Source organism: Meriones unguiculatus, chromosome 6 (assembly GCF_030254825.1).
Source record: "Meriones unguiculatus strain TT.TT164.6M chromosome 6, Bangor_MerUng_6.1, whole genome shotgun sequence".
In the NCBI taxonomy this organism is placed as follows: Eukaryota; Metazoa; Chordata; class Mammalia; order Rodentia; family Muridae; genus Meriones; species Meriones unguiculatus.
The window spans coordinates 44,688,153-44,702,737 of NC_083354.1; the positions used below are offsets into that span (position 1 = coordinate 44,688,153).

Below are 14,585 nucleotides of genomic sequence, written 5' to 3' on the forward strand. Positions count from 1 at the left end.
GGCCTGGAGAGGTGGTGTATTGCTTCTCTGAAAACAGGTTGGGCCATCCCCTAGTGGGTTATGTATCAGCCATTAGCCATGACCCCAGGAACTAGGCTCTGACCTAAATTCCGTGAGCACAGAGCAGGAGAGATGGGGCTTTTTACGGACCTTAGTTGTGGAGAGAAAATTCAAACCCTGGCATGTGGGCTACCAGGGGCCAGCACTCTGAACTCACACTGAGCCCTGCCAGCCTTTGCACTGAGGTCCTAACAGACATTCTGCACTAGGGCCATGGCTCTCCCCTCAGAACAGAGCTCCTTAAAGGAGGAGGAAGACTGCCTCTCCCGCCCTCCCTAGCTATGTGATCAGATCCCATTCATGGGTAGCAAGAATACCGCCAGCACACACCTCAGAGGGTCTGTCATGGGCTAAAGCTGCACTATAGCATCCATTTGAGACACAAAGAGGTCCAGGCTAGTTCTGAAGGTTATTAATAGTACTCAGGAAAGGATTCACTCTGCTCTACAGAATGCCTCAGAAACCAGTCACTTACTTGCTGCTCTGAAGACTAAGACCCTACCAGAAGCTGTCAAGGCCAGGGCTGCCTAGCTGGCTCACTTACCGCTAAACCTCATCTTGAATTTTGATCCCAGCTGTCCTCTAACCTACCCTCCAACAGGAGCTCCATGCCACCCCATTTATCTCCCACACACAAAGAACTAGAGAAAAGGTTCCGCGCCAGCCTAGGCCAATGCAAGGCTATAAGGTTGGCAGGACTGTTTAGTTGGACATTCCTTCCACATGTCCTCTGACCACAAGTGAATCCCCACTCAGAACTTTAGAAAAGATCTTAAAGGTCTGTGCCTGCGAAGCACCACTTGGAGCAATAGCAGGGCCATGCCAGCAGGGCTGAAAGGTGTATCATCGCCCGATTCTCCCCTTCCTGATCCAGCACAACCCAGCAGTGGCCCGTCAGATGCATTCCATCAAGCCAGAGCAGCTGGAGAGCACCCAGGCGAAGGTGTGTAAGGCTTCCACTCCCTCAGCTCAGCCAACTATTGTTCACTAAGTCCCTCCCTTGCAGGCTCTTGCCTCATGACTCCAAACCATACCCCTTTCACTGCAGGCTGAAATCTTTCTACAGGGGGCTGCGATTCCACCCCACACCATGACAACAGGCACAAGTTAACAGATCTTGCCTCAGGTTTATTTGTAAAAACAGCATAGGACACTGGTCATCTGTAAATAGTGTGTAGGTGGGTGTGTCACACCAGTCCGTCTGTCTTCACATTAGTAGAACCATTTCCTATGGGGCCTTCACAGGGGCCTGGGCACCTTTGGGAGCCTGAGCTGGAGCTGGAGCTGGAGCCTTGCCCTTAGCTGGAGCTGTGGCCTCTGCCTTGGTTTGAACCTTGGGCTTTGATTTGCAGAGCCTACGACCCTTAGCCATGTAGCTTCGAATCTTCTTCCCAAGCTTGGGGTGAGCGATGAAAGCCAGGCGGCTGAGTTTGCGGCTGGGGGCCTTTGGCATCTTGGGTTTAACAGCTGCAGGCTTCACAAGGGCCTTGATGGCCTCTGCTCTCGCACTCATTGCCTTTGCGTTGTTTGCTTGCATCTTCTTCAGGCCTTTCTTGTTGTGCTTCTTGGCAAAGCGCATGTTCCTCAAGAATTTGGGGTCCACCTGGAAAACAGAGAAGATACATGTAGTAGCATGTTAACAGTCCCAATCCATTTCCTGGAGCCCCATCTACAAGGGTGACAAGAAATTCAGCACTAAGTCAAACTTAACCATGAAAGAGTTAAAGGGTGTGAAATTCCCCTAGGGCCACCCTCCCCACCTCAATGGAGATTATCAATTAAATGCCAAGGCCAGTCCATTAGATTTACACCAGAGAGGAAGGCTGCAGGCAACAAACAGAACAGGTACAGGCCTGGCTATTTCCAGTCTAGTACTAGGCGGTATCTAATGTATAGAACTACATGGTGCAAAAGATGCAGACCATAAGTTACCCAATACACAAAATCACTTCCGCCTCAATGATTTTGCCAAGCAAGGGAAGCAGTTCTTCTGTTCTCAGGAGCAAGTTACACCAGGGACTGGGAAGGTCAAAGAAAGCTTTGCCAGGAGCCTGGCAGGGAAGAGAAAGGAGCAGAAGGTCCTGGGGTATCACTACATCAAAGAACAGTTGAGAGTAACCAGAGGTCCTGGGCATTGGTGTCCTTAACCCCTGCTGCACCTTGCGAGGCAGAGCTCTGAGTTCTAGGACATTAGGGCCACACAGAGAAACCCTGTCAGGAACAACCCAGCTCCCAAATAGCCAGAGGCGATAATCATGATTATACAACAGGCCCTAGACTGTGGACCGGAGACCAGAGATAGTTTATGATCCAATGTATTCACTCACCCCCTTAAGAGATTCGTATCTTTGTGACCGGGGTTTCTTGATGCCATTTCTGTGCCATTTGCGGGCTGTAGGGTAACAAATATTTACATATCAGAAAAGGAGGTAATAAGACCACCTAGCATCACAGCTGGCATGGTCTTGTGAGTTTGGGGAAAACACTCAGGACCCAGTGCAAAGCAGAACCTTCTTCCCAATCTTGTAATCTCAAAACTACCCTAAATACACCAATCAGCTACAAGCTCACTTGACCGGAGAAGTCTCTTCCCTCCCGCGGATCTAGCAACCCTAAACCAATCCTTGCTAGGGTACAAGTGACAGCTGGAGCCCAAGAAACTTACACTGGTTGTGTGTGGTGTGGTTCTTGGACTTGGCCATGTTTGCACCTGCAGGAAAGACAAGAGATCAGAGCTGGGGTTCCCCAGACTGGGCCACCTCTGCTGCCCTGAGCTAGTGTAACATGAAGGCAAAAGGCTGCAGCAGGCGCTTCCGACTTACGACATCCACAGGCCTCGCCGAAGTCACAGAACGCGATCCTACCTCTCAAACGCGAGCAAATGTGGTCCTGAAACTAAGTCTGCCGGCCTCCAGGGCGGCTTTCCCCTCCATCCCACTACCTGAGGACGATCGGGCAAGATCTCCGCCCCGCGACCTCTACGTCCCACAGGCACGCCACAGCCACGCAGCCGCCCTCCCTGTCCTCCCTGTGGCCCGCGTCGCCTGCCCCGCCACCAGCCGCTGCCCAGAAATCACGGATGGCATCGGATGCCTCGCTGCCAACACTCACAGTAACCCGCGGCTCCCACAGCGTCCGGGACCGGAAGAGAAAGAAAGGCCCGCAGTGCAGCATGGGAAATAGGGCCGGTGCCGCCGGAAGGTCCAACGGAAAAGCTTCCTTCAATACTGGGGGGGAAAAAAAGGTTCCAAGGCCGGAAAGGGCTCAAGTCGACAGGGGACGGGTTGGAGCCTGGTCCTGCCCACTTTCTTTTATTTACTCCTCTCCCCTCTTTTTTGACAGGGTCTTTCTTTCTCTGTAGCCTAGACTGGGCTTTACCTCTCCATCCTACGGCCTCAGCCTTCTGCTACTGGGGTTAAGAGCGTGGTGCTGCCGTGGACCACAACGCCAGCCAGTTCCGTATCTGTCTTCTTCAGCCTCTCCCTGTAGTGCCTACTTTGCTCTTAGGGCTTGACTTCTGAAGACCCCGAAAGCCAAGGGAGTCTCTGAGGGATGAATGTTAGGAAACTCCGAATCTGTGTTCTTAACAACCTCACCTGGCTGCTTCGTGTACAGCGAACTGTAGAGGGACAGAGTTGAGGAGGAAATGCTGTGCGATTTGTGCAGACCACCACACAAGAGTGCGGCTGGCTGCCGGAGGATGGTGAGGAATTAACTAGGAAAAAGAATAGACTAGACTTGTGGTGCAGAAGATGAGAGAGAGAAAAGAGGCAAAGATAGCCGAAGTCTGGTTCAGAAGTCTGGGTAGATGATGGTGCTGAGTACACGGGGGGGGGGGGGGGGGGGGGAGGGAGTGGCAGGTTTTTGTTGTTTGGATGGGGGGGGGGGGGTGTTTGAGTGATCGTTTTATTCAGAAGGGTATCTCTGTGTGTAGTCTTGGCTGTCCTGGACTTGCTTTGCAGACCAGGTTGAACTCTTAACTCACAGAGATCTGCCTGCTTTTGCCTCCCAAGTGCTGGGATTAAAGGCGTGCACCACCATCGCCCCGCTGGAGTGTCGGTTTGTGATTTCTTTTTACATACATTAGATGTGAGATGAAGCTGGATGAGGTGAGATTGGCCTGTAATAGCTGGTTGGAGGCTAGAGAACTGTAAGTTTGAAATTTGCCTGAGTAATTCAGCTAGACCTTGTCTCCAAAAGATTTAATACTGCTGGGATATCCGAGCACCCAGGAGACAGAGGCAGGCAGATCTCTGTGATTTCAGTTTATGTAGTGAGTTTCAGGACAGCCACGGTTATGTAGAAAGACCCTGTCTCAAAAAAACAAAAACAAAAACAATTTTTTTTTTTTTTTAAACTTAGGCATGGTGGCTTACACCATCCACCCAGCACTTAGGGTCTTAGGCAGAAGCAGAAAAATCAGGAGCTCAAGGTTATCTTCAGCTACATAGCTGAAACTAGACTGGGTAACATGATACCCTGTCTCTAAATGCAAAAACAATGTGCCGGTCAGACAATAGTTCAGCAGGTAGGAATGTTTGCTGCTCAAGCCTGAATGCAAACCCTGGATCCACTTGTGGAAGGGTAGACAGACCCTTGAAAGTTGTCCTGTGACTGCCTTAAACACCCACATACAGACTCACAATAATAGTGATTTTTTTTTTTTTAAATAAAAAAGCATTTAAAACAGTGAAAGACTAGGGGCTGGAGAGATGGCTCAGAGGTTAAGAGCACTGTCTTCCAAAGGTCCCAGCAACCACATAGTGGCTCATAACGATCTAAAATATGATCTGGTGCCCTCTTCTGGCCTGCAGGCATATATGCAGGCTTACAATGGTAACATGGTACATGTTTGTCTAATACGCTCTCAATTCAATCCCTGAACCAGAGAGAGGGAGAGATCTAAACTAAATCAGTGCTGCTTTCCAGCGATTCTGTCCTCTGCCTCTTTCCCCTGCAGTTCACACTCCATGTAGCAGTGAGTCCGGAGGTCCCATGAGTGTTTTGTCTGTATGTCCACAACCACGTGCATGCATGGCTCCCAGGGAGGCCAAAAGAAGACACTGGGTCCTCTGGGACTGGAGTCACAGACGGTTGTAGCCGCCCTGTAGATGCTGGCAATTGAACATGGGTCCTTCTGGAAGAGCACTCAGTGCCCTTAGCCACCAAGCCATCTCTCCAACCAAATCTACCTTTAAAATATGTGTGTGTGTGTGTGTGTACATGTGCCAAGGCATGCATATGGAAGTCAGGATAACATACAGGAGTTAGCCATCCTTCCCACTGTGTGGATCCTGAGAAACAAACTCAGGTTGTCAGGCATGGTGGCAAGTGCCTTTACCCATTGAGTCAGCCCATGGACTCCATATATTTTATACCTTTTCATTTTGGCTTATTTTGAGATGAGGACCCATGTATCCCAGCCTAGCCTCAAACTTGCCACGTAGCTAAGGATGGACTTGGATTTCTGATCCTCCTGCCTCCACCTCCTGAATGCTGAGACTCCAGGATAAGCCACCACTCCTGGATTTATGCAGAGCTGGGATCAGGACCCAGAACAACCCGCACACTAGGCGGCGCTGTACTAACTGAATTACACCCTCAGCCTCTGAGGGCCGTCCCTTTAAACATCTGTACCAGAGCCCAGTGCAGTGGCACACGCCTGTGATCCCAGCACTCAGGAGGCAGAGGCAGGCGGATCTCTATGAGTTTGAGGCCAGCCTGATCTACAGAGTGAGTCCAGGACAGCCAACGCTACAGAGGGAAACCCTATTTTGAAAAACCAAAAAAGAAAAAAAGAAAAGAAATAAAGATCTGCACCAGATAAGTATCTCTTTTTTTACTTTTTTTTTTTTTTTTTTTTTTTTTTTTTTTTTTTTTTTTTTAAGACAGGGTTTCTCTACATATCCCTGGCTGTCCTGGAACTCACTCTGTAGAGAAGGCTAGCCTCGAACTCAGAGATCCACTGCCTCTGTTTCCTCAGGACTGGGCTTAAAAGCGTGTGCCACCACCTCCCAGTACCAGATACAATCTCTTAAATAAGTTCATCCCTTACACAAATGCTTTACCTGCTTGACCCTGGCAACTCTCCTTGTCTCATCCTTGCCTCCAAACACATGGCCTTTCCTGCCAACCACAAATGCCTGGTCTGCCTTGAAGCCTGCCTGCATCCTTCTCTCTACCTGGTCTACCCTTTCCCTGCCTTTTGGATGGTGTGATCATTTCCTGTGTCAGATGGAGAGCCTCCACCCCATCCCCCCAATCCATCCTCTCATTCTAATTGTTTCCTCCGAGGAACCTTTCCAGACTCTACTTACATTGTTTCTCTATCCCATGTGCGTTCCTTGCCACGTTGCTGAATTTGGCCCTGGGTTCACCACCTTCATCGTTTCCTCTGCCAGATGACAGTGGCAAAGGGTGGTAGTGTTGTGACTTCTGTTAAAGAAATGGTCCCAGGGAAGGCAAGTCCATGGAACTGCAGAGGTTAGGGAGGGGGTGGAAAGGGAGACCGTGAACATGAAGAGGGAAGCTTACTCTGGCATTCCTGAAAAGGAAGGTGTTCACTGGGAGAGTGGAGTGCAAGCTCGTGCCAAGAGGTGAACGCTCGAGCCAGAGAGGAAGATGTCTGGAACAGAGTCCACGTGGGGTGTTAAGCATGGGTGAAGGGCTTGTGAGCAGGAGGAGGACTGGAGGAGCTGGGAGCGATATGCCTGGCTACAGTTCAAGGCCTCAGCCCATGGCTGTGAGACAGGCAAGCATCTGCTAGTTTACCAAGCCAGGATCCCACACGGTGCTAGTCACATGCACACCTTTCTCCCAGTGAGGCACTTGACCTGCATCAGCTACCAGCACACCCCTTTCTAAACTGCTCACCGCTCTAACACCTCCTTCGAACCCTCTTAGTAGCTACTCTTCTGTGTTCAAAAACATCTTGAAACATGCTCTAGGATTAGATGCACTGGGCTAGTTTGGGGTGCTTGAGCGATGAGCTAAATGGTGTCCTCCATGTGGACTCTTAGGGAAAACTCCTATTTTCCATCTTTACACCTATGCTTGATGCCGCATGCATGTGCTGAATAACGGAAGTATCATGGGAAAGGACGTGCTCAGCAAATACAGGCATGCGTATTCCAAAGCCATTAATCAAAACAAAAGCAAAGAGGTGCTAGAGAGATGACTCAACAGTTAAGAGGGCTGGTTACCCTTCCAAGGGACCTGGGTTCTATTCCCAGCACCCACATTTTGGCCCAGAACCATCTGTAATGAGTTCCAGTGGATCCGATATCCACCCTGGCCTCTTCAGGCTTTGCATTCAAGTGGTACACATACATGCAGACAAAGCACCAATATGCATTAACTAAATTAAAAAAAAAATAAAAGTTTTGTTTTTTTTTTAACCTTCCCCTGATGGGGGAGCAGCCTTACTAGGCCACATAGGAAGACAATGCAGATTGACCTGATGAGACCTGATAGGCTAGGGTCAGAGGAAAGGGGAGGAGGACCTCCCCTATCAGTGGACTTGGGGAGGGGCATGAGAGGAGATGAGGGAGGGAGGGAGGATAGGATTGGGAGGAGATGAGGGAGGGAGCTACAGCTGAGATACAAAGTGAATAAACTGTAATTTATAAAAAAAATAAATTTAAAAATACAAAAAAAAATTTCTTGAGAACAGAGTCTCTCTATGTAGTCCTGGCTGTCCTGGAACTCACTGTCTTGAACAGAAATCCATGTGCCTCTGCCTGTCAGGTGCTGAGAGGTGAGCACCATCACACCTGGCCATCAACAGTGTTGTTTACTTGCTTGGTTTGTTTCATCAAGATGAGGTTTCTCTGAATAGCCCCGGCTGTTCTGGAACCTGCTCTGTTGACCAGATTGGCCTTGAACTCAGAGATCTGTCTGCCTCTGCCTCTAAGTGCTGAGATCAAAGTTGTGAGCCACTGATCAGCAGACCCCTTCTCTGTTTTTTGTTGTTTTTTTTTAAAGATTTCTTTATATTTATACACCATATCTTACTATAGATGGTTATGAGCCACCATTGGTCAGCAGACCCCCTTCTCCATTTTTTTCAAGATTTATTTATTATTTATACACCATATCTTACTATAGATGGTTATGAGCCACCATGCGGTTGCTGGGAATTGAACTCAGGACCTTTGAAAGAGGAGCAAGTGTTCTTAATCTCTGAGCCATCTCTCCAGCCCCTCTTCTCCATTTTTTTAACAATTTTTTTTTTTTTTTTTTTTTTTAGAAGGACCCATATCCTGCCCCAAGCAACCAATTTCTCGTAATCTTGGGTCCATGAAAGGAAGCCATGGGCAGTAACCAGCATCTCTTTGGCTTTAATTTTTTTAAACAGCACATCAAGAACCCAGAAACACCCAGCTGTCTACAGGAGTGGTGAGGTCAGAGGTTGAAACAGGGCATGAAAGGAAACTTTATTTATTTATTTATTTGTTTGTTTGTTTGTTTGTTTTTCAAGGCAGGGCTTCTCTGTGTAGCCTTGGCTTTCCTGGACTCTCTTTGTAGACCAGGCTGGACTCAAACTCACAAAGATCCACCTGTCTTTGCCTCCCTGAGTGCTGGGATTACAGGCGTGCGCTATTGTATCCGGCTTTCCTCTTCATTCTTATTTTCTAGTTGTACTAAGCTGAAAGGTAACTATTTTTAGTTGGGTTTAGCAAAGGGAATTGTGATGACTTTAAAGGGACCAGGCTGGGACAGGCAGGAAAGCCCTCTGCACAAGCCGAATGACCCAAGTTCGAACCCCAGATCCCATGGTGAAAGGAGAGAACCTACCCCCCCACCCCAATTATCCTCTGACCTCCACACATGCACTGTGGCCTGTGACATCCCACACTAATCTTCCAGGTGAGTAGGCGTTCTGTCCAACAGCTCCTCAAAAAGTGCGTAGTGGGGGCTGGAAAGGTGGCTCAGCAGTGTAGAGCACTGAATGCTCTTCCAGAGGACCCAGATTTAATTCCCACCAGCAATACACACAACTGTGTATAACTCCAGTTCCAGGGATCCAATACCCTCACACAGACGCACATGCAGGCAAAACACCAATGCACATAAAATAAAAATAACAAACTTTAAAAGTTGACGGTCGCAGAATAAACAGTATGGAAAAGCCACAGTCTGAGGAAGAGGCAGATTCAAAAATGGTGGATGACTATGTATACCACTGGGCTGTGACAGGTAGAGAGCACAGGAAGAGACCAGTGTGAAAGACGTGCTACCAGCCTAAGAAGACAGAGAATGAAGACCTTTCTCTGACTATAACTCCTTCCATTCTATTTGTGTCTTGTTTTGGGTTTGTTTCATTTGTTTATTTATTTATTAATTTTGGTCTATCTATCTATCTATCTATCTATCTTTTTACTTGAGACAGAGTCTCTCTATATAGCCCCAGACGGCTTTGAATTCGATATTTAGACTAGACTGGCCTCAAACTCACAGGAAACAGGCCTCTGACTCCAAAGGGCTGGGAGTGTGCCCACACTATCTTTGAGTAAGTGGTTTTTGCCTTGACTCCAGTCCACATGGAGGCCTGGACCATCTTGTCTTTCTCTGAGCTACAGTCTTTGAGCAGAACAGTGGCTGAACTCAGCAGTGCATGGATTAGTTAGTCTCATCTTGGACATAAAATGGAGAACGATTAAGGCACAAAGACAAATCCAAGATAAACTTGGACTGAACAATCTGCATGCCATCTTTCTAAACCACACAGCCTTCAATCTAAGTGGGGTTCAACGGCGCCAGCTTAGCAAAGTAACACGCTAGCAGTAGTTCTCACAGTATTGGGTGTATGTGGGGACCTGATAATGTCTGAAGAATTAAATGCACACATTTCAAGCTGGGCACGATGGCGCACACTTGTAATCCCAGCACTCTGGAAGGCTGAGGCAGGCAGATCTATGTGAGTTCAAGGCCAGCCTGTTCTCCAAATTGATTCCAGGACAGTCAAGTCCACACAGAAAAACCCTCTCTTGAAAAACCAAAAATAAATAAATGCACACATTTCACAAATGCAAGGTCAACCTTGACTACAGGAGGGATTCTAAGTCTCCATGAGGTAAGGACAGACCCTGATCCCCAAATTGTTTCCAAGCCACTGTCTGCTCACAGAGGCAGGTAGCGAGTGCCTGAAAATAAGAGATATGAAACAGCACCTGGCACTGCAGGGAACCAAACCAAACCAACAAGCAAGGACAGGGAATGAAAGGTTGAAAATACAATTCTTAACCCTACTTTCTGTCAAGAGCCTAGATTTCCAAAGTCCCTAGGAGAAAGATGTGCTTCCATCGACATTCCCTGGGGCTCAGGATCTGTCAGTTTCAGGGGAAGTGGGAGGTGCAGCCCAGGTCCATCACTAGGTCACCACAGACGACTCCCTCCTTCAGCCTGAGGCTACTGATTATCCCTAAAGACAGACACCTGGCTGTGGGCTAGTCTATCCCACGTGGAGAATGTGAGGCTGTCCGCAAGGAGGCAGCGTGGGACCATAGATGAAGTTCAGCAGCAGCAGAGCAGGCAGACGCCAGCTCTGCTGCCTCCCTTAGGAGGACACTGCAGCGGCCAGGCTGAAGCCACTTCTCATTCCTTTCTGGCTGGCAAATCTGCAGATACGGACCCTGCAGGTCATCCTGGACTCCTAAGGTGGTAGTGAAATGTCTTCCCCCAGAGAAGAAAAGGACAATGGTGGGCACCACTGGACACGGCTTCTCTGGGCCACTTCCAGGTTCCCCAAAGCCATGCCTCCCAGCAGTTAAAGGGACAGACTGCAACACGAGAGACACACTTAGGTTTAGATTCTGACTTCCACGGGCTAGAATAGCGTTTTCCCCTCACTGAACCTCACTTTGCCGCACCCAACACTGACTGAGCAGGACGCCTCCCAGAGCCCAGGCTGTATGCCCTAGAGGCTGAGGGTTGGCTCCAGAGGCAGCACAGCAGCTGGGGCTGACAGATGTTCTGATCACCCACATCACAGCTGGGGAAACAGGGCTCTTCTAGAGGGTCCACAGCCCTAAAGAGAGCTACCGTGGTCCAGGTACACACTAGGATCGATTAGAATGTGAGATGGTTTGTCTTCCATGAGGCCATGCAGGGATACCAATGACAGTGACATTCAGGTGATATAAAAGTCCCTGGCTTCTCTGGCCAACAGACGCTTGGAATGTCTCAAGTGTGTGTGTGTGTGTGTGTGTGTGTGTGTGTGTGTGTGTGTGTTGGTAGCTCTTCTACTCAAACAATCTTGTCAACCTTCAGCAAGCCCAGAAAGAAGGTATGTATGTCCCTGGGAGGTGGACAGGCCCCTTACAGCTCCGGTCAGGGCCATGTTGCTGGTCTGGGAAGACAGGCTGGTGGGTGAGAACCAAGAAGCTCAGAGTAAGAAACTGAGCAGACAGAAAGGTGGGAGGGAGGGAGAGAGGGAGGGAATAGGTGAGTTGGGCTAGGCTCCCCACACCCAGCCCCAGACACAAAAGGAGGCTAAAGCAACTCTTTTAACAAAGAGCATCAGAACAGGAAGAATGAAGCCTAGGGCTGAGAGGGACACCCCTCTCCTTTCCCTCCCCAGCAGCCTCCACTGGCCCCAGCAATGCCGTTGCCGTGGCAACCACAACCCCTTTCCAGTTCCCCTTTCTCTTGTAACCCCTTCTTGCCTGGATTCCCCTCTTGTCTGTCCCCCACCCCACCCCACCCCCAGCCCAGGCCCTTCTTTAGCTGAGGGAGGGAGGACTCTGCTTACCAAGCAGCACTGGGGTTAAAGCTCTGACTGCCTCCCAGGACTGCCCCTCCCTGGAGATCTTCTGGAAGGCGCTTGAAGGGGAAGAGAGGGCAGGATGACGTGACCTTTCAAAGAATTCCTTTGAATGGATGAGGGGGATTGTCATGGCCCAAAGACTTCAAGCCCTGACTCTCTGAGTCCCCACCCTCTTCTACTAGCCTGAGGGCTGTGGCCTGGGGGCTCCCCTTGCCAAGCTTAGGGAACCAAGGCCTGGAACAGGGGCTTGAAGATCAACAGGCCTATGGGTGGGGAAACTGAGGCAGGGGAGAAGGCACTAGTCTGGTGGTGAGAGAGAAGTATGTGGCAAAGTTAGGCAGGGAAGAAAAGGGCTGAGGCATGCCTGGCAAGCAAGGATGGCCACAGGAAGAACACAGCAGGGGAAGGCAGTGTCTGGCAGTTCCTCCTAGGGATTCCCAGAAAGCTTGCCCGGCCTCCTCCAGCTCCTGGACCCTGAGAGACTCTTGCCTCTGTCACCAACCCAAGGCAATGTGGGCCGAATAAAGGATAATGAAACCTGCCTCTGGCCACAAAGGCTATTTGATGCTACAGGAAGAACAGAAGATCTGTGAGAATGCCCCTGAATGCCTCATGAGCCCCCTGACAGAGGGGCTGTGGCAAAGGGCATTGGGCTTCTCATCCCAGCACACCCATTTGCTAGCTGGGTGACACTGGGTAAGATACTCAACTAACTGCCCAGGGGCCGCTAAACCTCCCCGCTTGCTTCTCCATTTCCCTCCACCCAGGCTGGGGACACAAAGGGCGACGACCCTCAGACTCCACCTGGCAGATCAGCAGCTGTTCTTGTAAGGCTCAAGGCCCAGATTTGTGTCTGTGAGGCCAGGGTCACTACTGCCACCACCTAGAGTGCTATGTGCAGAGGCTGGGGATTGTGGAACACAACACCCAGAGAGGAAGGGTGGAGCAGGAAGGGATCCCAGGGGATGGAGAAGAGGCCTGAGAACCCTCATGAAAAAGCAGGCTGGATGGTAAGGACATAACAGGCTAGACAGGACCAAGGCCAGGTGCTCCCCACAGCTCTCAAAGCTGATCCAGACCTTCTTAAACCACCACTGTTCTTCTGAAACGCCAGAGACATGGCAGTGTGTGTGTGTGTGTGTGTGTGTTGGGGTAGGTCTTACCTCCCCTGAACTCAGCTATAAACCAGGGTCAGGCCGGGGAAGGAACCTTCCTGTGGGACGGCATCAGAGAAACTTTGCATGGTTATGATGAGACCTTGCTAAATTCTCACCAAGATCTGGTGATCCCATGATGCAGATGGGAAGACTGAGGTTTGTTTTTCCTCTGCCAAACTACTCCTGGGTGCTCTTCCGGGCTTGGACACTGATGGCAGCTTACGCATCTAGAGGAAGGACCCTGACTCAGTGACTTGCTCACACGGGTGCTCTCTGGTCAGGATGATAACCTGCTCCCTGGGCTTGACTGTTGCTTTGGACTTTGCCTCTTGGCAACTCCTGAAGACCAGGAGCTGACAACTGGGGTCAGCGCCTTCTCATCCTGCCTGATAGTTCACTCAAATGACAAAGGGTTCAAGTAACCCCACAGCGTTCAAGAGATAAGGGAAGATCAGAAGTCAATGAATCTAGGCTATCAGTAAGCTTGTTTTGTTTTGGTTTGGTTTTGGTTTTTCAAGACAAGGTTTTCCTGTGTAGCCTTGGCTGTCCTGGACTCTCTTTGTAGACCAGGATAGCCTAGAACTTACAACAATCCTCCTGCCTCTGCCTCCCAGAGTGCTAGGATTACAGGTGTGCACCACAGTGACCAGCAGACATCAGTAAGTTTGATACAGCCTGGCCTACGGGAGACCTTGTTGAAAGAGAAGAGAGACAAGAAGGGGAGTGAGAAAAAGGAGGGAAAGAGGAGAAGAGAGGAGAGGAGAAGAGAAGGGTGGGTGGATGGATGGATGGATGGATGGATGGATGGATGGATGGAGCATAAAGCCAGACAGGCAAAATAGAAGCTCCCCTACCCTACCCGTAAATCTCCCCTGATGGGAGGAGAGACTGCCTTTTCTCTTTGTGCATTGCTTGGAATGGATTGGGATGAGGGTGTGGTTTGGGGTGGAAGCTGGAACAGGACCTGTGGGTTGGGCTGAAGACCAGCAGCTGAGAGGTGGCAATATAGGGCATATGGGGACCCTCGGCACTTTTAGCAATGCACACGAGCACCCGGAGCCAGCAGGGGAGAGGACTGTCTCACCGCCTGCTGCCCGCCTGGCACCCAGCCCGCGCAGCACTGGTTTTAATCGGTCGCTTTCCGCAAGCAGCTCCTGGAGGCGCGGGGGCGGCTTCCCCTGACTTGAATCTCCTGGAGGAGGCAGTTTGGCTAAAAATAACTTGAATCGCTGCGGCTCCCACCCTGGCGCAGAGGAGGGGCCTGGGGGTGCGGGGGCGACATTGTAGGGAATGTGGCAGCAGCCAGGAGGGGGTTCCCTGAAAGGAAGCCGAGAAGAGTGCGGAGTTGGCAGGTGGGAAAGGGTGCAGTTCGCGGAAGGGAGCGTGGTCTCTTTTCATTTCCCTTCAGCCTCCAGGTCTACTCCTCTGGGACGGGGCTTCTGGAGAAGGGCTGGAGGCAGGTAGCTTTCACCCCTGCTCTTTGGTATTGGAGTGACTGGCCTGGCTGAGGTGTGGCATGGGGGCTCTTTCCAACAGCAGAGTATGTGTGGACAAGGACACACACACACACACACACACTCTTTGTCTCTGTCTGTGTCTCT

At 50.2% G+C, this 14,585-nt stretch overlaps 1 protein-coding gene across 2 annotated transcripts; it reads right to left on the bottom strand.

Moving 5' to 3' along the window:
• Positions 1-1,167: 1,167 nt before the first annotated feature.
• On the bottom strand, positions 1,168-3,267 carry Rpl29 (ribosomal protein L29). Of its 2 annotated transcripts, none has more exons than XM_021639891.2 (4): positions 3,172-3,267; positions 2,726-2,770; positions 2,388-2,452; positions 1,168-1,663 (listed from the first exon to the last, which is right to left on the bottom strand). In XM_021639891.2, exons 2-4 carry the CDS (start codon positions 2,760-2,762, stop codon positions 1,289-1,291), a joined length of 477 nt encoding a protein of 158 aa, XP_021495566.2. In that variant the 5' UTR covers positions 2,763-2,770; positions 3,172-3,267; the 3' UTR covers positions 1,168-1,288. The 2 variants fall into 2 exon arrangements, with proteins under 2 accessions (XP_021495566.2, XP_060241351.1); XM_060385368.1 differs by having other exon boundaries at positions 2,883-3,184.
• Positions 3,268-14,585: the final 11,318 nt, after the last annotated feature.